This window comes from Rhopilema esculentum, chromosome 5, assembly GCF_057945365.1.
Source record: "Rhopilema esculentum isolate cy_ngs chromosome 5, ASM5794536v1, whole genome shotgun sequence".
Classification (NCBI taxonomy): domain Eukaryota; kingdom Metazoa; phylum Cnidaria; class Scyphozoa; order Rhizostomeae; family Rhizostomatidae; genus Rhopilema; species Rhopilema esculentum.
In genome coordinates this window covers 3,165,080-3,192,625 of record NC_142819.1, presented here as the reverse complement: position 1 = coordinate 3,192,625, position 27,546 = coordinate 3,165,080, and the positions used below count along the sequence as shown (strand labels likewise).

General features: G+C 36.7%; 1 protein-coding gene and 1 non-coding gene across 3 annotated transcripts in view; both read left to right on the top strand.

The window, feature by feature from the left end:
• The window catches only part of LOC135689558 (uncharacterized protein C8orf34 homolog), a 32,905-nt gene extending 18,314 nt beyond the window's left edge, over nt 1–14,591 (top strand). Inside the window, exons 16-18 of one of the 2 annotated variants that reach the window (XM_065206810.2) lie at nt 42–72; nt 12,086–12,197; nt 13,186–14,591. In XM_065206810.2, coding sequence (XP_065062882.2) covers nt 42–72; nt 12,086–12,197; nt 13,186–13,281 — 239 coding nt within the window. In that variant the 3' untranslated portion in view covers nt 13,282–14,591. Of the gene's footprint in view, nt 1–41; nt 73–2,592; nt 9,555–12,085; nt 12,198–13,185 lie in introns of those variants that run through there. The other variant, XM_089116235.1, reaches the window with a different exon arrangement.
• Nucleotides 14,592–22,097: 7,506 nt separating this feature from the next.
• On the top strand, nt 22,098–26,803 carry LOC135689516 (uncharacterized). Its single transcript, XR_016145345.1, has 8 exons — nt 22,098–22,252; nt 22,599–22,649; nt 23,091–23,268; nt 23,732–23,916; nt 24,122–24,303; nt 24,574–24,877; nt 25,430–25,549; nt 26,342–26,803. It is a non-coding gene; the product is annotated as an uncharacterized LOC135689516 (transcript).
• The last annotated feature ends 743 nt before the right edge of the window (nt 26,804–27,546 follow it).

The following is a 27,546-nucleotide window of genomic DNA, read 5'->3' as shown; positions in this document are numbered from 1 at the left end:
CATTTTAGCATAATGTTTTCATATATCTTTTCTCTGTGTAGAGCCAAAACATTTCTCAAGCAAGATTTTTGGGTGAGTCATTACCTCCTTTTAAAACGAAGCATATTTCATTTCTTGTTAACTTTGGTAAATACGCAAGGGAACCTCTTTCTCATATGATACACAAGTGACCCTCCTTTTCTGTGAGTTGCGCAAAAGAGTCACTTTGACATGCCACGCCTGCATCTAAATCAGCTCAAAGATTTTGTTGTTGCAAATGAATCTAGTGCTTGGTAAAGCGATCCACAGTGAGCAATATATAAACTCCTTTTCTAGCAAAATATAGACCCGAATGATGAATTAGCTTACAATGTCTATTCTACGATTATTTCTTGACAAGCACAATTCAGTAACTTTACACGATACTTTTCTAAGCCTTTCCAGTTTTCTTATATCTTTTTTATTTCATTTTCATGACTTTTGAGTCTACCATTTAAATCGTTGTTCAACGCTTTTATGTACTTGAAATATACTAGAGATATCAATAAGTTACGTTAGTCAGCCTTCTCAAGTCTCTTTTCACGCTCTTTAGTAATCATAAAGATAGGGAACTGAATAATGTAATTGTCTCAAACCTAGAATCAAATAGGAATTAGGTCATCACTGGTAAAAAAATCAGATCTGTAGCTTAATATTATTTTTACTATTGTCAAGTTTGTTATTTTTACTTTGGGATGCTGTAGGTCAAGACCCTACTCCAAGGGACTTCGAACGTTACTCCTTTTCATTTATTAAAATTTTATCAAACAACACGAAACATCCCCTGTTTAAAATTCGTATTCTTATCGTTCATATTGTGACCCCTGGCTTGATTCTTCTTTGGTTGGTTCAAGGTTTTGTCTGTCTAGGATAGCTGAAATTTTTGCAAGTCTGTGCGGACAAAGCTTCCGTGAGCGCTTCCCGTTTAACCAACCTCCAGCGTTACTACATGGGGTTTTTCATTAGCAAATTGTTTCACTTCTGTCTTATTCCCAGAACCCTCGAAATCAAAGATAGAGCTACGGCCGCAGTCACCATTAAACAAATAACATCCCATTTCTTTTCTAATTAAGTACAGAATTGCGAACAAAATATGTCTTTCTTCTCTCTTAGCCCCCCCCCCCCCTAACATCCCGAATATGGCGGTAAAAGACAACTGCAGTGGACCAACCATACATTAGGTTGGTCTAATTCACATATACCACGAGACGTGTACAGAACCACCATTGCTTTTCTTTCTTTTCTTTAATATTTTTCCAAAATATTCTATCAAATTCTTTTATGATTCTCTTTATTAGAATGTCTGTCTCAAACTAGTATAATTTTGTCACCGTACAATCCCATTTCTGTCATCCTCTGAAGAAGGCGCTTGGAAACCTATATCAGCAATCTTTTGGTGCTAATCCTTCTTTGCATGAGAACATTGATAGGAAATCCATGGGATAAAGTAAAATGTGTTATGGACCACACTGTTGAAATTATGATTCAGTATTCCATATTCAACTATGTCTCTTAAATCAAATTTTGTGCTCTTAAATCAATTCTTTACCTCTAAAATGATTTCGTAGGTGATATTTAAGCAAATTCTTTTATCAAATTTAAATGTCTCGATTTAACACTCAACAATATAGACCTTGCTTTATAAATGCACGTATTTTGTCTGTGGCCGTCTTAACTCGCTGTAAAACCGTTCCTTGGGTATTTTGACATATTTTGACAATTCAGATAAGTTACTTGTGACCTAAGTTTATGAAGCAAAGTATTTTTAATTTAGTTGTAACGTTAGGATTGATAATGGCAATAATGAAGATAGAAACAGTAATATTAATAGTAAAAATTTCATTACAGTTAACAGTGCTTATATTAATAAATTCAAAGTTTTTGATAAATACTATTTTAATTTTATCTTCAGTAATAATCATGCTCAAAAACGTTTCTTTTGACTTAAGATAATGAGGCAAAGTATTTTAATATAATATTTTGATGTCGATAGTTGCAGCAATAACAGCATTAATGATAGCATCTTGATGATAGTGATAGCAGTATCAATGTTAAAAGTACTAGTGACAGTCTTGTAAACAGTGCTAATAATAATACGGTTGATATTGTTAATGGACACTATTTTTAATGATAATGACAATGAGACTGGTGGCCTCATAAATCTCAGGTTGATAGTTTACTTTCAAGGGTGGGTTTCTTTCGTGACCAAAATCACCACAACAACCGGTTCTAATTTTGAGCAGTAATGGTGTCTGTGAAAATTAATCTTTTAGCATCTCTCCAAAAATGTCTCTTGACAGCAGAAGAAGAAGGGCTTCTCTGTCTTACCTTTCCCTATTCCTCCCTCACATCGATGTGTATTTCTGAGTATGACCCAGACCATTGACAGTTCAAAATCGGCAACGGCGTCTACATTCAAACCCTATAATATCGAAAATCGCGCGGGATTTGCTGCTTATCCCAATATTGACCCGGTCATCGATACGTTACCCAAATGTTGAAAAACGTAATTGACATATGAATTTCTATCAGCTATTCCAATAATATCATTTTCAAAAAACTTGTAACTTTCAGCTCACCTTTCGTCGCCGAGATGATTCTTGATACTCTCTATACTGTGACCACCAAACGAAGGCGTTTGCCTGGAAATCAAAGATCTTCAAAGATTGGTGTTCAACCATATTCAAATAAGGCAAAGTACACTTACCAAAAGTCGTATTCTGGATGTTTGTAATAAAGTTTTGTGTTCTCTGTGTTGTGGGCCGTCTTTATGGTTGGGTAGCCTTTTTCGTTAGGTCCTGTGTCGTTAGGTCCTGTGTCGTTGGGTCGCCTGTGTCGTTGGGTCGCCTGTGTCGTTGGTTGGTCCGTTTCGTGGGTTTCTGTTGCATTGATAGGTCGTCCAAAGTCCCTAATATTAATATCTTTGTCATTGAAGGCATGTCTGTATATCAGGTGCACAAATGTCACAAACCAATTTAAAATCGACCACTTATAAGGCAATGCACTTTTGACCTTTGTCCCATTTTTCAGCAATGTAAAATATCGTATCTTTGAAAATAAGTACATTCTTATGAAAAAAGGAGTTTAAAATGCTGGTTCTAGGGTATGGTGATCTGCGTTGTTTCCTGCTTCTTGCCATCCTTAATTTTGCACCTTGCTGCTTTTGCCTTTTGGCCAGTGAACAAAAACTATTCAAGATCTTTGTACATGAAATAGCAAGTTATTTCACTTGATGAAGTTTCCAACAGACCTTTCCAATCAAGGGTTTCTTGAAATATGGCATTTTCATTGGTATTCCTTTTAATCGTCTTTTTTTGTTTTTCAATTAATTTCTTCATCAGCATGTAGCAAAGAAATATGCTTTCTGGTAGTTTTAGATTAATGTTTGAATACAGCTTAACTTTGTTTTATTTTTTAATCCCATTTTTTAAATCTGATTCTGAATTGAATAATTTCATATCTTGATAAAAGGGCATGTTTGTAGCCACAATTTCCTCTATATTTAGTACTGCTGTGTCCTTTTTTGGAGCCTTGAAAGGGAAGGTATTATATTTGCGATAATTCTGTTGCTTTTATTAGTTATCTTCCCTTACACGAATGTCAGCTATAATCTTTTTATCCAGTAATTGTGTAATTACCTTTTTAAGAGGATCAAAATTTGACAAAGAAATACTTTTCAGGAGTTTAAAAGTCAATCTTGTTGCAAATTATGTGGCTTTGCATTGTCTGAGACAGGCCGTTGCATTGATTCAAATGTTGAATCAGCCCCACTGGCGTCTTCTCTTAAAGCTAATCTTGGACCAGTCACTTTGCATGTCTGTTTTTGGCTATCGTTTTATTACAGTGTCGCTTCTAGTCTGGCTCACGTTATTTAACATGACGTGGTAACCTTAGTCGCGCTGGAATCCTTCTTTGTGCGCAAAAAGAATTCAAAGACTGTGTTTGGAACCTACTTAGTGTCTGTCTACCATTGATATGCATTTCTATAGTTATTTTGTCCATGTTAGAGGTTAGAGCACAGATTTACATCCAAATGCATGCAGCAAGGCTAGCGTTCTTCTGTATCTTCTCTTGACTGCTACAGCAATGGTACAACTTTCCCCTCTCTTGTCAAATCTTATCAAAATTTCATGCAAATCTGGGTCACTGAAAAAACGTTGTAGGTGGCAGCAATGGTCTGTTATCACTTCTTACTCAACTGCTTTTTTTCTCCCTAAGTCATTGACAATTTTGGTGGCCAGCAACGATAATCGAGAATCGATACGATACGAATCGATAAATTAGAGCCACCGATCGATAGTTGTGTAGGTTCTTTCATCGCTAGCAGGATACAAGAGATTGCAGTTTTGTAGGTTTGATAACCTATTCGATGTTGATAGTTCAAGGATAGACAAATTCCAGGACGTGTGGTGTGGTACCTGTTATAATCAAAGCAACATCACTCGTATTTAGTGGCAAATTACACCGTATTTTGCCTTGGAAAGTCCCCTTGTTATTTTCGTTATCATTATCGAATTTGAGTGGATGCTAACACCAGTTGTGTATTGCTATCAAAATAACAAGGGGGGCTCTTGCACAAAATGTTGCAAAAAACAATAGCAAAAGTAGAGATTTGCCAACTTTTGGCATCAACAAGGGGGACTCAGCCCCCTTGAACTACACCCCTAGCTAACACTACACCCCTAGCTAACACTTTTTTAGTTTCAATGGCTTTGGTTGTTAAATCGATCTTTCTGAATCTCAATTCTGAATCTTTCTGAATCTTACTATACTGCACATGACGTTTTGTGCTATAGTAACTGCTCCGAAACGGAGATTTGGCGAGATATATTATTATTATTATTATTATTATTATTATTATTATTATTATTATTATTATTATTATTAAGGAAATTTTGTCATTAGGTCTTTTTCTTGGTTTATGGCTAGGCCTATTGCTATTTCGCAGAGGAATGACGTCATCTTTAACGAATTGTTCTTTATTTTGATCGGTCTAGAGATAAGAGAGGTAGGGTGATTGTTATTTAAGGATTTCTCTTATCATAGGATAAAAAAAGTTAGACCACCTTATCTAGCAAACGTCCAAATGGTACTTTTTTAGTGATTAAGATTGTAGAATCTGTAGTTGGTGCTGTAGAATCTTTATCCTCGATTTATTGTTATCTACATTTGTAGGTTCACACCGTGCCTATAAAAAAATGAAATGCACAATATTTTTGTCATGGTATCATGTTTCTAAGGTAGTTCCATGCAATACTTAACTTCATTTGTAGTTTCAGCGACCTCTCTTGTAGACGCCTTGGTGATTGCAATATCTTTATATGGAGCAACCGGGAGGGGGGAGGGGGGTGTTTGTGGAGCTGCTGCTTCGGACGCTGTTTTCCTACCGCGGAAAAAATTCAACTTTTACGGTTTCACTAGAATTTTCTATATTTCCACGCTACCCATTTAACCATCGAGATGGCTAAAACTGCAGGGGGTTGCAATGGGTTTTTGGTACTATTTAGTTACGGTGTCTTCACTGTGGTTGTAGTGTGGGTTTTTGCCATAAATTATACCCACGGATGTCCTTTTATAAGCAGCTGTTTTCCAATGTAACAAGGGACTTTGGTCACTGTAGGGATTTTTGGCTGCATGGTATTTTGATGGCTTGGCCTTGCATAAACATAGATTGACGCTGGATCATTTATGATATTAATTTGGTTTTTGTTGATCTTTGGTCAGATGAATAAAATTCATGGCCTTCTGCTTCAAGATTAGCCAGGTTTGTTTATGGATCATATGGGGGATTCGTCCGTTTTGAGAATTAGTAGCGTGTTCCAGAGTTTTCTTTGTTATTAACGGAAAAGGTTTACAGCTGAACGTATTGCTGTTTCACGAAAAAATGATCGTCGTCTCTGATGAATCGTCCTTTCATTCGGTTAGGTGAAAAATGATGTAGGATCAGGTAGGATCTGTAGGCGAGTGTTGTATTGCAAGCAAACATATTAGATAGTTAATATTTGGACTTTTGGAGGTGGGTAGGTTCACTTGTGGCGTGGGTGACAATGGCTCAAACAAATGTTTCCCTCGCATAAGGAATAAATCAAAATGCTTGTTCTGACAGCAGATCATTCCGGATAAAGTCGTCATCTTGAGGCCAGATTGCTGTGACAATCAACGTCTTAACAAAGGTTGTGTGACCGAATTCGATCGACGTTCATTCCTACACGTAGCGTCTATCCCTCAGTTTTTCCAACGGTCGCCAAACTACGACAAGATATTTATGGCTGGTGAAAATCTCATTTGATGTTACCACTGATCTAATCTCGCTCGTATTACACCAATTAATGACGTCATAACGACCTTTAGAGACTGGGCACTAATTTTTATTTGCATTTGTAAAGCTACATGTGAAGGTCTGTGTTTGAACTAAGACTGATGCACTCGTGCGCAGTAACAGATGCGAGCAGCCGCAAATCCAGCTTATTTGTCGAAGGCAATTACACTATACTGAGCAAGTGCGAGGTTTATTCATAGTCAAGTTTCTGTGCGAATAGAGGAACGACGTTGAGAAGCTTTTCAATGTGGTGGTTTCAGAAATCAAACGGGATTATTTCATCGAATTTATTCCGACTTAGAGGTCATGGCTCAACGGCGTTTAAGCCCGTCGTCTATCTATTTAACGTGAATTAATGTGTTTTGAAGGTTATTTGTAAACAAGAAGAACATTGCACTGATGTTGATTATGCCGCTAGCGATCCAGTTTTAGATATGTTGCTAGTAATTCTTCAAGACTTGTAGAGTAACCAAAGGACACAGAGCCTCCTTTGTTGTTTGACATTGTCAGCTGCAGCTTTAAGTAACTTGGGAATCAAAAATGGCTTACATTTCTTTTCTTGTGATGCTGAGAGCAATTTTCTTTGCTGTTTACCTTCGCGATGCTATGTTGTGCCTCTGCATGCCAAGTTGTGATATTTACGATACTGTACAGAAGGGAACAATTTTTTGGAATAATGATCTTGATGGCGACCTTGATAAAGAATTTAGAAAGATGTCGTATTTATTGAAGCTAAATTTGGACGGTTTAACTCTCAAGGAGACGAGGCAGGGCTGTGGTCGAATGCAGAACAGACTAGCACTTTTGTCTGATGGAACAGCGATTTGTATTCGGTATCGAGAAAATCTTGAGCAAATTCAAGGCGAATTGCTGTCGTATCATACAAGCAAACTTCTTGGAGTAGAAAATGTCTTAGAAGCTAAACTTCTAAGAATAGACGAAAAAAGTGAATTCTGGAGTCGTTTGGATTTTCTGGATGGTTCATGGGATAATGGGAAACTCGTTATCGCCACGAAATTCATAGATGACTTATATCCAGTCCGTATTCCAGACATTATTTTAAAACAAAACTTCAGACTAGATAGAAACACATCGTTTTGTGGTTTGGATAGACGGACTCAAAGATTTTTATTGCAGTGGTCTGATATGGTCGTCTACGACTTTATTATTGGGAATTTTGACCGTGTAGTAAGCAATATGTTCAACATGCAGTGGTATTCAAAGAGCCTGAACGAACCGATTGAGAATTTATTGCAATTAAGGAATGGTATATTACTTTTTATTGACAATGAAGATGGCTTCTCGCACGGTTACCGTCTGCTTGGGCGTTACCAACCATATTTGCAGAGTCTCATCCAGAACCTCTGCATCTTTAGAAAACAAACTGTACAAAGGCTCGAAGAGCTAGATTCATTAACTGCAGAGGCATTGGGGCAAAGATTATGGAATTCAGTTTCTAGAAGCTACAATGATTCACGCATATTAGATTATATTCCCCAGATGTCTGCGAAAAATCTCCACATTTTCAAAAATCGAATTAGTTTAGTAAGAGGACATATCAAAGAATGCGAACAAAATAAGCAATGAAGTAGTCTTGTTATGTTTTAATGCAAATTTAAGAGGATTTGGGGTAGGGTTCTTTGAATAATTATTGCAGTAAATTTAATGAGAGATATTTGCACCGACACGTATCAAAGCTGTTCCTGTTCTTTCTTTCCTGGTGACCATGCTGTTCACAATTGGTATCACTCGTTTTCTTTTCTAAGGATGGCATATAAACCTCTTAAAGCATTTCATTTCGTTAATCTTACTTTTCAGTGCTTTGTTGTGTAGAGACAGATTTGTGTTCGTTTTTTGTTTATTTGTGAACGATTTCGTCAACTCGTGCGCTTTGGACCTTCTTTTTGGTGCACTTTTACTAAAACGTTTTAGCTCTTGGGTGCTTCATGCCTTTCTGATCGTAGTGTCTCACATTCTACTGAATATACAGAGCGAGGCCCATGACAAACTGTTATTATGAAAACATTTTCTTGAGATTTGTCTGTCTCAGAGTTCTCCAACATGGCTCTTTTTATTAGAACCTTACGATAGTGACTGATACGCTGTGGAAAACAGTTGTCTTATTTTATCTTGATCATATGCAGCAAAAGAATGCATCCTCGAACTTCAATGTGATCCTAGTCTAAGAGCTAAAAACAGCTAGAGAAGTGTTACTGTCAAAGTTTAATACAACAGCATACATGTTTTTGACGTTGATTCCTTAGTAACTATTTATATTTGAAATCAAGGTGGAAATTATCAACGTAGCTAGAATAGTAACGTGCAATTACGTATTGCAATATCGGTGCCCTGAGTTGATGTACACGGGGAAATGCTTTGCAGTCATATTGTGTATTCTGCTTTTCAGTGTATTCAGAATTGCTATGTGCTGGTTTCTCTATAGTTCTACCATGTAAATAGCAAAGAGCAGCTTTCTTTGCCCTTGCATCAGAGCATCTTTGATCAGCCGAAAACCGTCCTTTTCCCTAATTTATACCGAAATTAGATTGCAAAACTCACTTCATTATGTTCATCGCATCCACTCAACATTTTTTTGTTTTCATAAACAATATGTTTACCTCCACTAAGTCAATCTCTTTTGGATTTCGGCATCTCAAATACCGCTCTTCCTTCTAAGCCCATAATCAAACAGAGATGCCATTGCTCTTTTATCTTTATGTTTTGTTTGGTTTTAGTTCATATGACAGAAAAACAGACATCTAAACATCTCGTCTAAAGACTTGTCGCCTTTACTAAGCACAGCAAACATTATTCAAATGTTTCTTCTTCTAATAACTGGCATAAATGCACGTTTACTATGCGTATATTTTTATAAACATCCTTTTAAAAACTTGCCCCTTTCTGTTGTTATTATGTAACCGTACCACTCCTTTTTAATTCTCTGTTCTAGAATTTATGTAAAAAAATATTTTTTCTATCTTTTGCAAACAAACATTGCTACAACATTAAGGCAGATGCAGGCCCAATCGAGTTAGAGTGCTGCTAGCCCCTACCGTGTTGTTAGCCCCTAGCATGTTTGTGCATGTCTTTATTGCAGGCTCGTTTTAACTAGAAACGTTCCTTTTTCATCCAACAAATGTTTTTGAGTACTAATTTCATTGATTTGTTCTCCAAATTTAATTAAGAAATTCCTTATACAGTTTTATTTGACAAAGTATTTTGGCCTTGTCCGTTTTCATCGATTTCTTCAGGTTTATTTTTTCTTAGCTTCTTGCAATGCATAAATCTCATCCGGTGAGACACGGTGCTCCATTAAATTGTTTGAGATGGCTGCCACATAATATCTTAAGATTCTCTGCCTTAACTTTTTTTCTGCTCGGTGGGCAATGAAGTAACCAAAGGGGGACAGTGGCTACCCTCTATTTCCAACAAAGATGTTCCCTGTAATATGTGGGTAGCCTGAGGTTGAATTTCTCAAGGCTGCGATGTCATGTCTCTGTTTATTGGCTATAAAGTAATGTTTTGTAGGCAAGGGCGTGTCTATTTAGACAATCAAAAATGAAAGAAAGCAAATTGATTTTCCTCTTCTTATGTAGATTGAAAAAAACTATTTTACCAGTGAACATCAATGAATGATGCTCAATATTTTACAGAAACACCCAGCCTTCTTCTTTTCATTCTTAACCTTATCTGGACCAACCTAATTCAGCCCCCTTCATATTTCCTGACTGTTTAGCAATAGGAGCTTTTAGATTTGGACATGAGGTCTGGAAACAAGCCCCCTCTGGAGATCCCTCTCTTCAACTCCCACCACTATTGCCCACTGAAGATCCTGCTACATCAAAAAGGATACAGTGGCCCTACCAGTTACCACCACTGCATATACATGTATAGGCTGATATTTTTAAGGTCGAGATGTGCTGGTAACTGACTTTGATAGCCTGCAAACATTGCAATTGTTACAACATAGGCAGCATACCTGGTTCTTTGTTGACAGTTTTTGTTTGGCTTCAAAATCCAGGATCATGATTATATTGAAAGTAAGATATCCCCTTTCTGCTTGCTTCATCCTTAAACGTTACCGATCCTTATGTTCTAAATTCTGCTTGAATTTGCATGTTTAAAAAAGAATAAAGGAAACTTTCGGAACTTTTGATACAGTTTGTAAATTTAGCATTTATACTTTTCCCATTGCTTTTCATTGAATCCTACCTTCTCGCCTAAACAAAACATTAATTTCTATTTATTTAAGTATTACCCTGCATCTTAAGATGTTTTTAAGGCTTGAAGACTCTTGTTGAGTGCAAATTCAAGTGTTGATTTATAATGCGAGCTCACATCTTGGGAGCAGGGGGTCGTTTTTCTCGTAAGTAGGAATGAACCAAGTCGGTGTTGTTGGTGTGACAATGTCCTTTATTTTATGTGTTTCAGAGATTTTAGAGAACTTTACATGGCTTTTAAAGATATTATAATGCACTTGACACAACAGTCTAACTACCCAGTTGTGGGATATAAGAATTATTTCTTTCTTTCCTATAACCTTGTATTTTGCCACTCAGTTTCTGCCCTTCTGGCCTTAAAAACATTTAAACACCCATATATCCCAGATGATATGGACGAGAATAGATACGTCATAGTGTTGTACAAAATCTTGGAACATTTTTTTTTCATTTCAAGCAATCACTTCCTATTTCAAATGCTACCTTTTGTGCCGCTGTTTCAAGTAATAAAGATATTTGAAGAAATTTTGACAAGAACTGAAGCTTTCGTTATATTATCAACTTTTGTACTACTTTGAAATTTCCTAGATCCAGTGATGCGGGGGTATTCGTCTGATGTCGTTTGTTAGAATGATATATGCAGGGGTGTAGTGGAAGGAGGTTCAGGGGGCTGATCCTCGCTTGTTGATGCAGAAAAGTCGCTAATTTCTACTTACCTGTTGTTTTTCGCAATATTTTGGGCAAGAACTCTCCTTGTTAGTTTGAATGCATAACACCCCTGGATATTTGGGATCCATCTCTAGTGAAAGTTGTATTATAGCATAAGGTAGACCATCTTTATGTTGTTTGTACATGTTTTAATTTTCTCAGGGACTATATAGAATGGCTTCAAAAAATTAATCGTAACACCAAGCAATTTGCGTCGTTTCTTTTCCAAATAAATCATTTGGAGTATGAAGTTCGTTTCCTTTTACATTTTTATTGATTTTAATGTAATATCTAAAAATTCAAATTATGTAAAAATTATACATTACCTGTCAGACCGTAGGCAAAAATTAAAAGCCTCAATGGTCTAACAATGCAACCCTGAGAAAACTCCACTTGCAATTTTTCGGATCTAACTTGCATCAATAAACTTTCAATCTATACTTATACCTAAATCTTTCCTGGCACTTGTATACAAATTACAGAACAGCTTGTCATAGTAAGAAAATATGGTTTCAGTTTAACGAAACATCCTCCTACAGCTTCCTACTGTATCCATAACGATAGGAAAGCCTTTGAAGCAAAATGCTACTTGAGCCAATTAAAGTCGAGTTTGTTGTTTCGTCTTTCGTGTATCTCGCACAACTTTCCCAAGCACTTTAGTCTTAGCATCATTTCTAGAGAAAAAGCAATTGAAGTTTAGTTTCAAGCTCACTACGTAGCTATGCTGGTATCGAACATATGATCAAAGCGTGCTTCTTCTACTGGTGATTAGTTGATTGATCTCTAACTCAATGTTTTTTAAATTTTCATTTTTTATCAGTCAAGCAGAGAGCACTGCATCAGCTGGACAGACAGATTTCTTTGCAAGAAATGCCCCAAGGCGGGGTGAGGGAAGCCAAGAGGAAACGCAAGATAATAATTCTCGAACAGGGGTAAGTCAAGTCTGTTAGCCAAAGCCTTATGTATTTTAAAAAGACCAGGATTGATATACCTGGGTTATTTAGTATTAGTTTTAGTAAAGATAAGTATTCCTCTTTTCCAGTCGATTTTTTCCATCATGCCTTTTGTTTAAAAAACGATGTAGAGTATGACGAAACTCTGTATACTTAAGCTGTGTTATATGACTTCCATAATGCAATCTCTTAAATTGCTTCATGTTAGTGTTTATTAGTGTTCACACTATTGTCAAACTAACAGTAAAAAAGGTATTATTATTATACATTGTATAACTTAAAGGCAGTCTGTCCCCTATTGTACTCAACTTTATTTTCACTGGAGTGAAATTCACGCACCGACGAGTTTGACCAATAATTAGATGATTTAAGCCAAACAGAGACAACTTTCATTCCAGCACTTTGGATTCAAATGATTGTGTTCCTATTGTAGTAGTGAAAATCCATTTTTCGCACTAGTCAATCATTGAGAGGACAGACTGCCTTTGAGTATGGTATCCAGAGGCGGAAATTCTTTTTTCAGGTGGGAAAGAAATTATTTTTTCAGGTGGGTAGGGGGCTCCAAAAACATGCAAATGTGACGACAAATGACAAAATCTACCACAGAAGCGCTAAAACCTGTGTTTAAACTTACAATTTAGCTCCCCCCCTAACGCCTCTACAATTTCTGTCCCTGCTGGTATCGTTGCAAATTATCTAAAATAGGTTTTTTTTGGTAGGTTACAAGACAAAAGTGAGTCATTGTCATCTTCCTTTAGATTAATTTACTTTCAGAGCAAAGGTAATGTGTGAAAAGGAAGATTGATCAGTCACTCTTATTTTCTACTCTGTTATAGACATCAACCCTAACTGTTTGTAAATAATTTGGAGTCAAAGCCTCCCATCCCTACCCTGGCTTCCAATTGTAATATCATTTGGTGCTCACTTGTTGGACTTGATGACAAACACATTTAATTTTTCCTTGCAGATACAGTCTGATGTTGCAGCCTCTGATGTGCTAGAATCAAGCCCTGGAAACGCATGGGCAGTTAGGCCAGCTGAGAGTTCCACTGATTTTCAGTAACATATAGATATTTTCATTCTGCATAATTCATCTTACTTGGATATATTTTATGGAGTATCTTAACTTGGATTATTTAGTTAGTAGCTTGGATATATTTATTATCTTTAGGGGTTGCTTTAAAATATATGTGTTTTTGGCTGTATTCGTTTTGTTGCAAACAACACCAGCATAGTGTGATGTGCCACCTTGGAAACTTGGAATATGGAATGTTGGGATCCTGGAATGTTGGAATGTGAAGCATATAGATTTAGGTCTTTGAAAGAAGTGCCTTTCTTTTCAATAAGCCCTTGAACCATAAAACCCAAAGCACATTTAAGCATGTTGTTATACAAGTGTAAAAATCGCATTCCAATACCGAAAATCCTTGAATTAGCCCCCTGGGGGTTTATTTATTTTTGATATTTTTGGATGGGGGCTTATTCGATGGGGGGCTTATACAATATAAAGTTATTATAGACATTAAGAAGACATTATAAAAGATTATTTTACTAGGAATTTCTTTATGAGCTTTTAATTAATTAAATACTATCAAAAGTATGAATTTGTTGTGGTAATTCAATAAAACGCCATAGGCAACCTTAGATAGCAAAAATCATCAAATGGAGGGGTCCAATTCGAGAATTTAAGGTAGCAGTGGGGGCTTGTTCGAAGACGGGTTTATTGACAATTTGTAGTTCTAGAGTGGGGGCTTATTCGAAGGGGGGGGGGTTCGAGGGGGGGCCAATTCGAGGATTTACGGTATTCCAATTTAGTCCAATGCCTTAACATTCCATATTCCATGTTTTTATAATACAATCCTTGCCAAAACAGTCGAAAAACTTCCCTGAAAACTGCATGCAGCCCCCTTTTCCTTTAACCAATGCTGAGTATTTCTATGTGGATGCTACATGCACATTATATTTGATTTGCTAAACTTTGAGACTTTAAAATATAGATCAGATTTGCTAACCAACAATGTGTTGAGGGAGGGGGGGGTTGAGGGGGAGTGTACATTATTATTAGGAGTTGGCTGGTTCCAAGAGGTAGAAAGAGTACCGTGTTGCGTTTTTCAAGAGGTTTTGACAAGGACTGTAGCCATAGTGCCAGTGCCACATTTATATTTAACCATCAAACTGCTCGACTGATAGTCGTTTGCAAGGTGCACAGCGCACATCATCAGATATAACAAGAGAAACATTTTTCACAAGTAAAGTTAGTATGTGCTTTGAAGTGTGATTTATTCTATAATACCTTCAGTATATATTTTTACACTGTGCGTTTCATCAGTATGAATGAGTGGCATGAAGAATTAATTATATTTTGGCAGCAAACTGTTTTTCAGTCATCTGGCCAGCCTGCTTATACTCGCCTGTTTTTATCCTGTTGCACTGGGTTGTGCTCAACCTGACAGTCAGTGTCTCGTGCAAACTCTAAAGAGAAATAAATTGCAAGAGGGAATACAACGTGCATCATGTAAAGAGTTTTTCTATGACAATTAAAAGAATATGAAACATCAATTTAAGTGAGAAGTGGGGTAAAGTGAATCTTGTTAGGTTTAATCAAACTAAATCCACACAGGCTGTATTTTAACATAATCACAACTGTGACATTCCTACGCTTTCCTTGAATGGTACTGAGCTAGATGTTTCTGCCTCTTTTTGAAAACAAGGCCTTTTTCTATCATTCAACATTAACTGGTCTCTCGTTTCTTCTATTGCTGAACAATCATCTTAATAACTTGGGTTCCTCTCAGTAGAGGACCTAGATTGTTTTATCATCACAACTCTTAACAGTTTATAAGTCCCAACTCTGTCCTTCTTTCGAGTACTGCTCTAATATATTGGATGGTTCCCCTATATCTTTTCTTGTGTCTCCTCGACAAAATCCAATCTAAAGCCGTTTGCCTCACCAACAACATCAATAATATATTGTTGAACGAAATTGGTTTTAAATTTAGCTTTGAAAGACTTGACCGCTCACGCCGATAATTATCAAACATTGTCTTGTATATCACTATTATTTTTCATTGATTAAGTTCTGACAAACCTGGCAACAGTACAGAACTTTTTTTGCTACATTCTATCTTTCGTGAGCGGGGAGAATTTGAAAGGGCTTTGCGCTACCTGGCGTGTTTACTGATCCTTATGCAGTATGTACATACCCAACAATATGAACTCATTTAATATATAAAACTGCATTATGGAAGATGCCATGCACGAATACTGACCATGAAAGGCACCAAATTTAGATTTTTACCTTTGCTGTAGCGTTTTTGTACGAAAAATGTCTTCTGTTATTTTGCTGTCAAGTGATTCTCGTGTACTTGGGGACTCGGAGGGTTCTTGCAACAAAGGAAAGTTCTTTTCACATACAACCAGGAACCAGCTACCAAATTCAACTTTTTAAATAAACCCTTTTGTCTTGATGAAATATAAGAAGTAAAATGAAAGGTTATTTCATGCGTTACCTTGAAATATTAACAGTTTAAATCCATTTTTTGCTTTCTTATTGCCATTGATTTCTAATGACCTAATGCTTCTCTTTGATTTGGTCTATTATCTACATTGAGTGACTTTGTGGAGCATCACACTTATATGGGGAATTAAATTTCAACTAATTGGACTTTAGTTTAAATTGCAGTTTGATTATCTGTCCTTAACTGCCAGGAAGATTGATGTATACAATTAATCCGAAGAAAAATATAGTTGCAAAAGGAGCAGGTAAAAGCACCATATTTGATTACAGGCAGTCAGGGTCCCTCTATGTGGAGGGAATTACAATATATTAGACAGAATCTTAGAAGTGAATCTTAGTATCAAATCATACTCATTTGAAAATGATAAAATGTATAGTGTGATCTTGTAAAGAAAAATCCCTTATATATTTCAAAGTCAATAAAAGGCTGATTGTACTCAAAAATTAATAGTATTGTAAGTTTTCTAATACTATTTACAAATAAACAATTAACATCCCATTGGAACAGCAGAAGCTAGATTCCTGGAAAACATGCCAAAACTGACTTTTGTAACATAAAACAATATAGTATATACATTGGTGACATTTTTTAAAAGCATTACATATTGCATTTAGACCATAAATGATTCTGGTACATTTAGATCTTTCTGGAACAAACTTACAAGTAAACAAATCTATAAACTAGCTTGTAGTGTTTGATGCAAAGTACTGCTATGGAATTGTATGGCAGAGGAATTCTTAATAATTAAACTGAAATTGAAATGCAACTTTTGAGGTGTACCAACAAAATGATATCTACCAAGAAACAAACTGCAGTTCTGAACCATATTCATAAAGTAACAAAAGAGATTTCAAATCCTGAAAACTTCATTGTCAATTAGCATACATAGCTACTGTTTACCCCCTGGTATAAGAAAGCTATGAAGGTTTTCTGTAGCAAGATATACAACATTTATATGTGCTAAGGTGACATGCAGTAAAAAAAACTATGGGGGACACTAAATAAAATTTAATCAGGATGTTTGTGGTGGAAATATGCCTGTTTACAAGAGTATTTTTTCAACTCTGCAAGCATAGACTGATGGCTACTGCATTTCATGCTCTGTGATATCAAACCCCAAACTTTGCTTGGGACTTGCACACATTTTAGAACCAACTGCAGTTCTCACGTAGTGCAATATTGAAACACTGTTTTGCTATTAAGTTTGTGTTTACTGTTTGTATAGATCATCTTTAATTGACCTCACAAAGTTTTTGATTCAACTGCACATAAAAGGTAAGTCTTTAACTTGCTTGCCCTTCCAAATCAAAGTATCCAATATGATGAGTTTTATTTTCATATTTTATGACAGTTTTCTGATTGCACCATGACAGGCAATTAAGGATTTTACTTTGTAGACAGTTCAGCAATTGAATTGTCACTTAAAACTTCATCTAAAAACAATTGAAGTGCCTTAAAGCAATTGATTTTTGTCAACAACTCCATCCAATTTCAAGGAAGTTATCAACTGCAACCTGCATGCACCATGTGTAATGTAAATGCCAGGCATCTTATACATAGAGATTTATGTTAGATCCTCTGCAGATTTTCCTACAAATTTGAGGCCCTAAAACGTGTCCTTTTCTTCCTAGTCTCTATGAGTCTGGGCTCTAGCAGACTTGACAGTAGCCATGATGGCGTCCACACCAATTGAGACTAGCAGAAACCACAATGGAATAAAGACCTCAAGGTAAGAAGCATCTGTTAGGCCATCTAGCTTGGCGCAAAGAGTTAACAGGAATATCAGTTTCAAAACATATAAATAAAGTAGCCAAATTTTCCTCCATTTTCCAATTGTGAATTCAGGGTATGGATTTTGGCCTGATTTGAAATGCATTATGGATAATACTATCAATGAAGTTATCGCCACTGCATCCAAAATCCAAATGGGAATAAACACCAAATGCCAAAGCCACTTTGTATCTCTGTCTAGGCGTACCACACATAAAGTTAAAAATACTGTTATGAAAATAAGGAAGAACCAAGCTCTTTGCACCAGCGCCATGTTGTTATCGTCTGATCTCGTTTAGGCGAAGTTCTCTCCCCCGCAGAAGAGGCTATGATATGAAACTTGTGAGTTTTGTTTTTTGAAAGTTGTGAGTTTTGTTTTTTGTTTTAAAATCTGGATAAAACGAAATTTTATGAGAGTTAATTTCACGAGGGATGCTGTAGAATTTGATTTACTTGGGGTTTTACTTTTATCCGAATTGTTTTTTCCTCTTTGGGTGTCATTTATCATGCTTTCATTCTAGTAGTTGGTCCTTGTGTGCCATTGTCGATGCATTTGGGGTAAAGGGCAGCAGAATGCCAGACTCACTATATAAAAAATTAAGAGAGTCTCTATTGTTTTATATAGAGTGAGCCTGGTACCCAGGGTACTTGTGCCGATGCACCAACGGCCCAACGTTGCTCCCTGTGATGAGGGCATGTAGCCTCAATGCATAATTTCATGAGGTCAATGTTATTTCTAAAGGAGCTATTTTTTATCAAAGTGAAAACAATCCTCTGTTGATGTTATTCTCCCGACTAGAAAATTAAGTCAATATCAAGTAACATTTTGTTGCTTTTTTTCGTGCTGATAGGCTAATAATTTTATCAAAAATTTAGCGAGAGAGAAAAGGGTAAGTGTATGTGAAAGTCACAGAGGGGACAGAAACCTAAAACTTTTGGCTAATCAAAGACAAAGAGAGTGAAAAATAATAAAAACCTTTACGAAGACTTCAAAAAATTGCCACAGGGCAACAACTTTATTATTCTTGTTTGACATACCAACGGATTTTGTAGATAACAAATAGCCAATAACAAAAATCAATTTTGCCTAAGCCGTTTTTTTGCAAATATGGTCATCCCTACAAACTTTTCCATCGGAATTTTTGCTTATATCTTTAATAAATCTTTTGTATTGTATTATATCCTATAATACTGATGATCGACCCTACACTCATTGGATTCTTCAGAACAGTTGCCCCCAATTTTCTCTCATTATGCCACACCCCTATGGATTTACCCCTAAATCTGCCTCTAAGTACAAGTGACATGTCCACACAACTTGGGTGAAGCCTCACTCCTCTGGCTTACACAATAAAGAAATAGAAGCTTGTTTTCAAACCGCATTCAGAATTCATCTTGAATTAAAGATGTACACTTAACTCTCTTATTGTCACTTTTGTTGCTAATCAATGTATTTCAAATGCCTATCGTAAATTCTAGAATTAGCTCGAATTTGATACTTTTGGATGTGGGCCTATTCGAGGGGGGGGGGGGCTTATATGAGCTTTATATGAGGGGGGGGACTTATGAAATTATTGTAGACCTGAAGAAAAGACCTCGTTTATTTTAGTAGGAATTTCGTTATGAGCATTTAATTAATTACCATCAAAAATATGAATTTGATGTGGTAATTTAATAAAACGCCATAAAGGCAACCTCAGATGGCAACAATCATCAAATGGAGGGGTCCAATTCGAGAATTTACGGTAGCAGTGGGGGCTTATTCGAGAGGGAGGCTTATTGACAATTTGTAGTTCTGGGGTGGGAGCTTATTCGACGGGGGGGGGGGGGGGGCTTTTTCAAGGGAGGGACCGTAAGGTATGTACTATACAATGCTAGCACTTTCCAGTGCCTTGAACAATCAATAATTTATTGACGACGAGGTATCTTAAAAATTGTTCTAACTCTGTTTATTTTCTTTTCTAGAATAAACATTGACAGCTGAAAAATCGATCGGGAGAAAGAACGTTCCATTTTCACGTTTTTTCAGGAAAAGATGCATATCTTATTTCACATTCCGCTTTTTCGACCAGCTGAATAATCCAGGCAAGTCAAATGACACCCGGGGGCTCACAAGCTTGTCTCGCATCTTGTTTTCTTGCTTTAATTAGAGTGCTGGTTTAAAAAACCCGAAATTTCAGGTAATTTCTTATGTTTTGTTAAACACACGCTATATCAATTGCAAACGTTAATTAGGATCTGATCACTGAGGTAGGGGAATTTGAGTCTTACCAATCATAAGACGTGGCATTGCTCTGGCATTGCAAAGCTAAAAACAGATGTTCTCTCAACTAGGACGATTTATACCAGACCGCACTGGGTTTGAGAGAGGACATGGAAAAAATACATTAAAATTGTAGAATTATACAATGCTTTTCCCCATTGCTATCTGCTCCTTCTTAACTTGCTCTATTTTCCATAGCCAAATAATATGGCAAACAACGGTCTCTTAAGTCAAGCTAACTTGGGGACCGGAGAAGGCTTCATTCGTTCATTTTGCAAGCATTGTTTCTCCATCAAGGCATTAAAAGATGAAAAAATTGAATTTGAAGCAAAGTTTGGGTGGGAGAATAGAAAAAAGCATGTAGTGAAAACAAACTTTTGCAAAAATTAACGAAGGAAGTATAGCTTGAAATGCGCGAATACCTGCCTTTATGAATTGACTAGGCTATCATGTTACACTGAGTATCTCCTGTAAACCTACAGATACTCTTACTCTCCCCTATTCCAGAGTTCTTAATGCTATTGCAGTTCATTATTCACCAGTTGGGACTTTAGGATTCGACTCATGGCCTTCCTGGCTTTTAGGTATTTTAAGTTAATTTAGATCAATTTTTAACGATAGTCATTTTCTTTTGCCATGTACCCTGTTTGGCAAGCATCTGTTTGCTTGAAGGAATGCTCTTTGTCGATACAACTCTCGGTTTTTAAGCAGAGATGCTGCTTTGGTCAGAGGGAAGGGCACCAGTACAGATACATTTAAACATCGAACCCTTCCAAACAGTGACCTGGCAGTTTGATTAAGTTGCAAAGCAGCAACATAAGTTCCAACTCAAAATCCCTGCAAAAGTTTTTGAAACGCCTAACTTTCACCAATTTGCCTATCAGCTAAACCAAATTGAGGACGATATCTTTGGGGCTTTCAATTACCGTATGTCTCTTGTTTCTGATGCTGGTTTCTCAATGAGTGAAAGGGGCATGTGCCACAAAAATGCATTTTGATTTTTTTAAATGAATTATCTGAAACCTCCTTGAGAGGGATAACATGGATATCAGAGCCTAGGATGATGGGGAGTAGATGAAGATCTTCTCTCAGCTTTCTCCTTAAATTTATCCACTAGTTTTACGCGCTAGTAAGAGAGGGGAGTAGCAAAGGGTACTGTTAGAACACAGGGTTCCCATTCATTGCAGGACATCACATGACAATTGCATCATTGCGCTGCAATTGCACCAGCTGCTGTAAATTGTATTATTCTTAGGGTATAAAAGGGGTGGCTTTATAGTTAGGTTCAGTCTTGCCGTAAGCTTTGTCGAACTCAGTGTACCTTGTCGCTAGCTTGCAGAATTGTGTTTGCCGTTACATTTTCGCCGTTAGCCATTTAAGATATTTTTAGTCGTTTGCCGTGAACTAATGAATTAGAAGAAGTGTATAGAGAATTGGATAACAGTTTTTGCCGTATTCATCGTGTACGGTTCTGCGAACAACCTACGAACTCACGTTTGTAAAACCCCCTTTTTAAGTGGTTTTACAGTACCATCCTGAAATGTTTTGAGAAGGGTTCTACTGAAGGCAACTTCTACCCATAACCACACCCATTTTCTCACCATGTTTTTACATTTGGCTCTATGTCATGTATATGAAATCATTCAAACTATTTACCAATCACAAAAAACTGGCAGGTAATTGCTCATTCACAGAAAATCTATAGGTTGCAAGGACGGCGCCAAGAAATTCAAAGTAAAGGGGCTCAAGTTGATAACATTTTTAGACTAAAAATCAACTTTGAAAAACGCACTGAAATGCTTCACGATATTTTATGCCTATGATGTTATAGGGCACTCGTTATGCTAGCGGTACATTGGAAGGCCAGCGAGAGGTTGTAGGGGGCCTTAGGTACACCCAAAGAGGAGGTTTCCTTGCAGAAAATTTTTGCAACCACGCCCTCTAGACTAGCTTAAAGAACATTTCAGAATATTCCTTGCGGTCCTTTTCTGCAAACATTTTGTTTTTTTAAGGCATGGTTTTTTACGTTTGATTAATTCCAATCTTAAAATGGAATTCGTTACTTAATGGGTCACCATAGACCCCGGCTAATTCCTTTGAAATAAGGCAATGCTGTAAAAGGATTTATCGCACTATTATTTTCTTCTATTTCTATTTCTGGAGCAACCGGCCCCCCACCTGGCGCCGCCGGGGGTTGCCAAAGTGGGTTGCCACAGAATTCTGTAATTAGAGTCTTTTTGAATCACTATCATCGTCGTTTTCCCCATGACAGTACGAAGCACTCAGTCTATAACTGCTATTATCACAGCAATGCTAATACAACAGCAACCCCCTGAATTTTCGGAGCTAGATATAAACATCGAAACCTTCTAGGGTATCAGTAGAATAAGATATTTCAGGTAAAGGGAAGTGGCAACTTTTCTCAACCAGGAAAGTCATGGAATTCAAAGCTTTGCTTGGCATTGCTCTAGTTTTAGCGCATGGTAAGTCCAGTTTCTTGAAAAGTTCATTTATGCTGTTTGTTTCATGGCGTGGGTTATGTAGCAAGCTTTTGGTAATGTTATCACTTAAAGCCTTTAATTCTGTGGTGAAACAGGGCAATGAATAACTTTCAAAATTTCATTTTTTGTTTCGTTTTTACAGCCTGGTTTTAGTCATTCTATTTTCTTAACATCAATTTTCAATGAAAACCGATTACCAATGCTAGAAAATAGCGGAAGTACATAGTTTAATGACATCTATGATTTTGCTGTTTTGAGATTCAAGAATTCTTCATAATCCCACTGTTTAAGAGCAATGAATGCTTGAGTGTTATTTTTACCATTTTAGCTTGCTGTGGATCACGAAAAGAGCGCATAAGAGCAGACTTCTACAACCTTAGTAAGTGTTGTATATAACTTTGGACCCATTATCCAGTATGCTTAGGAATATTGTAACCATCAATGTACGTCGTTCACAAGAGATTGACGACATGGGGAGTGTTTCTACCCACATGATGACGTATTCGTTTGAGCATTAATCCATATGATTAATGCTTAGAAAATTGATCACGGGTTCTGTTACAGCAGCAGAAATTGGGAAAGTCGAAACAAATGTAAAACTGAAAATTTGACACCGGAAGAGTAGAATATGTCGAGCAATATAAAGGGACGGAAACGAGACTGTTGGTTATCTTTTCAGGTGCCAAAAAGCTATTGTGCTTCCCATTAGAAATGTGTTTTCAAGTCCACTCAAAATAGCTGTTATTCTAGACCAGCTTTAGTCTAATAAAGACTATGAGTTTATCAAGTACTGAAATTTTTCTTACTTAATCTCTCATAGAATCGGTATCTAGACACGAAAAAGTACCCGAGAATGTGAAAATACAAGTGTTCAATGAACTTCAGACTCAAAACTCAGGTGCTTATGCGTACGCCAAGAGGTCTGGGAGCGCTACAAAAACGCATAGATGTGATATTGTGGACCAGCAAATCCCAAGACATCTCACCTTCATAACGAGGCAAGCGGATTTTCATCAGCTTTTTGTACTTAGAGTAAATGAATTTCTCATGAACGAAAGGAAATTTTCATTTGCGTCTTTTAGTAGGTTCTTGCAATTTTATATCACCTGTTGATTCCATTTTTCTTCAAAATCAAAGGTTGTTTGCCTATGCTACTATTTTTTATGTTTATACTGAGGAAGTTCGCTCAAACATGGGCGTAGTCGAAAAGTTTTTTGTTTTCTACCCAAACTATTTTTTATATCAAGGCACAAACTAGCATGTAGATATAATACAAAACTCAAACTGAAAAATTTTTTACTTAAAGGCAATTCATTCATTTAACTTAAAGGCAATTAACAAATACTAAAGAGGCTTCAGCCAACTGCCAATCAACCATTGGCCAATCAGTGGGCGTGATACACGCTTATAGGTAGATTTCTGTCAGTTCCCTTTAAATTCGATGCTTCTGTTCGTTTTTAGGTACAGGTTTTATTCAAAGTATACACATGCGTATGGGATTCCAGTGGTAGCCTCCTCCGTGGTGTCTGATGAAGCTGTTAAGCGAGCTTGCTACGTCGTTCGTTTCCTTTTTGCGGATCGAAGCGACATCAGGGAAAATATGTATAAATATTACGGTAGAGTGGCAGTTATTGGAAAGAACCAAGGTATACTTTACACTTTATGCTTTACTTTTATACCATACTTTTAATGTGCTTGAAGTTATTGTAAACAAGTTTGGATAATGTTTCCAAAACTTAGAACTAATTATCAAAATTTTGAATTTCTACAAGAATGCTCGTTTTTAAAGTCAGTAATTCTAGCTGGTTCTGATGCTTTTTTGCATTCATCTTTCTGTGAAATCAATTTCAGAATTGACACGGATCCCTGAGTTCAGCCATCTACCTGCGTGGTGGAACCAACGTGCACGTGGTCTCGGAGGAACACTCCATATCCCAGTGTCTTGTGGAGGAGAGGAGAATCTTCTGTGCCTAAGGCAGGACCGTTACTATGGAGACGACATTTTCTTTCATGAAGCTGCACATGCAGTTGCAGTAAGTTGACAAAGGGGTTCAAGTGACCAAATATTTCTCCTATCAATGCCTTGTATAATGTATCTGTAGAGAATCTTTTGAGCAATGCAAAAACATCGTATTTGCAAATTCAGGAACAATCTAATAGAGGTAATGACTCTTATACTCGTACCTTTTCTAAAAATCCATATTCTAGAAGTAGTTGTATGTCTTCTCGATCATTTTCAACCACAATTATTAATTAAGCAGCATCATGGCTTGTGAAAACACTAATAGCTTCAATTCTAATAGGAGCTTGCAATAAGAGGTGGCCCCAATGGAGACTTGGATGGTCTGTATGCAAAGCTTCTACGAAGTTACAACAATGCCAGACGCAAGGGACTCTGGAGAAGAACGTACTCAATGGATACAGTAAGAGAGTATTTTGCAGAAGGGGCACAGAGCTTCTTCAACTGCCATGTTTCAGTCGACCCTCCCAATGGTATTCACAACAGCATTAGCACGAGAAGCAAGTTAAAAAACTATGATCCTGAACTGTATTGAGTCCTGGAAGAAGTTTTCCCCTGTAAGAATACCTATCATTGGTGCTACAAAGGTAATGCTTTCATGTGCATCAATTTCATCCCTCTTGAGTTTACGTTAGTTTGTTTTTCGCTCCAACCACACTCATTTATATAAGTTCTATTTGAATCAGCAACAACGAACGCTGCGCGTGTAAACATTTTAGCGAGCAACATGAGGCTTTAATGATATATGGTTTTGGAGCCCCTCATACAGTAAGCTTTTAATGTAAAAAGATAAATAGTATTATGTTTTTACCCTGACATTAAAGTCAGTTAAATGCAGATGCCTAACCATTTTGCAAAGAAGGCCTGTGATATGCTTCTGCTCTTTTTAGGAAGATAATGGCAATTATTGGCCTTTCCTCTATATCTTGCTCTTTAAATTTTGAGAAATGGGTGAACGATAATGGCAGATGGAAGAATATGCATTTTTATTTGCCAGGGGATGAAGCACTATAGAGCTCTGCCTAATTGGGTATTAGTTATTAGTTGATGCTAGAATGAAACAAGGCACTTAATTAGGATGAGCAGTTACTGAATGCAAGACAAACATTATGTAATAATCTCATTTATTGCAATTCAAGGAACACCACCGGACCCAGCCATGGACTGCCCTGTAGGTGGAACTAGACCTAGTCCAAAACCAAGACCAACAAATACGCCAGTGACTCAAAAACCCACAGAGCAGCCACCAGTACCAACAGGTTCGTCTGCTCTTAAACCCATCCTGTTATCTTAATGTCATGAAGGTTGAGGACGTCTAAATTTCTTACAACAGAAATCTTTTATTTATTGCTATATAATTTATATTGTGAATACTTTGGCGAGTATCCTTTAGTATGTTCATCGTTCTGAAGTTGCACTAAAAGAGAATAAATTTTTACACGTAAAAGTGAAAGAAAATTATATATTTTAAGTTCTGTGACTATATAGACGAGATGGTGTGTATATTGGTCAACTCTCCAGCGAGTCTAATGTCAATGGTTAAGTTAAGCAGGACTCAGTATACATTAGCTTTGCAGTGGCATGATGGGCCTAAGGAGATTGTCGGAGTGGCATGATAGGCCTAAGGAGATTGTCGGAGTTCTAAACGGTACCAAAAACATGCATTTGATTTCATGAACAACTGCTTGTGGTTTTTAAAACTGATTTACATCTAGTCTGTGTTACCCCGATATGGTCCTCTCACCTGGGGGTTTTGCTTTAATGGTTGATTTTTGGGTAATAGCATGAACTTTTCTTGTTTCTCGTTCTGCATTCTGTATGTACGTGTAAAACTCAGCATTGTACTTTTGAAAAAAGGTATTTGAAATTCTGAAAAATTTATTTCGAGCAATTTAATTAGCTAACAAACAACTTCAGTCCCATTTTTACGCAATAAAACAATTGTCTTTTATCAATAATTTTTCTTCATAAACTTGGAGCTTTAAGCTGTAAAGAGAAAGCCATTCTTTATGATAGGGTTGTTTGATTATTCATTACGTTTCGTTTTGTAGGTTGTGACGATAAAGAAGGAAATTGTAGATATTGGGCCAATTCTGGTTACTGTACAGGAAAATGGAAAAGTTACATGTCGACAAATTGCAGAAAGAGCTGCAATTTGTGTGGATCGGGTGACAAAAATAAAAATTGTGGTGCATGGGCTGGAGCTGGTTACTGTCGCTCATCTGCATACATTGATTACATGAAGAAAAATTGCTGCAAGAGTTGTCGTCATTGCTAAAACATTAAGACTGGTATTAACGAGCCACCTTTAGTTAACAAGAGACAAGATTTATGGCGTATTAGAATACGCTGCCTATCTTACATAGTGTATCTTCCGTTCATTAACGTTTACTGAAATTTATGTATACCAAATTAAGATAGTTTCCTCTTTTACCATATGCAAGGATGTTATGTTGGCTTTTGTAGTTGTCTCTTTTACTTTCTTTATTCCTGGTATATTAAACCATTTGTGAGTCTTTGTCACTTTTTAACATAAATCTTTCGCTATTAGGCATATGATAGCCGGTTCTCTGCTCATGCTGTTAATTGTATTCCATACAAACATAAAATACTAGCCAACAGTTGCGTTGCTCTTCAAATTCCAGAGTTTTGTTTACTTTACGTTTAACGCTAATTAGCCAAACCTATTAGCCAAAAGTAATTCAGAATTGATAAAATAATGCAAGAGCTAAAAATCAAATGCAACCTTTAGTCAAATAAATATTGCCAACAAATCAAGCAGCAAAATTACAACCAGGGACAGTTAAAACACTTTCTGTAATTTTCCCGATGCATTTAACCCAATACTAGCAACAGCAAAAATGTCTTACCAATTGCACTAATCATTTGTCCGAGAGACTCAAAGGCAAGTTGATTCCCACTATGCTATTTACATTAGAATACAAGCCGCGGCTTATAATCATTTTAAGGCACGTTTGTTTGCGGTTTATAATCAAGGGCGGCTTATAAATAAAGGTGGCTTATAAACAAGGCAGGCTTTTACCCAAGTGCTGTCAACCTTTACTCCTACCTTGAAGCTGAGGGCGGTAATGTAGGAGGCCCAGAAAAAAATTTCTGGACGCTGTTGATGATCCCACGTTGGACGATATTGTTTTTGATTGAACTTCTAATCTATATTTTGATTTCAGTAACTTCAGTGAACTTCTAATCTGTATATCGTCGATATTTTGGTTTCAGTACAGAATCAGGTTCTTAT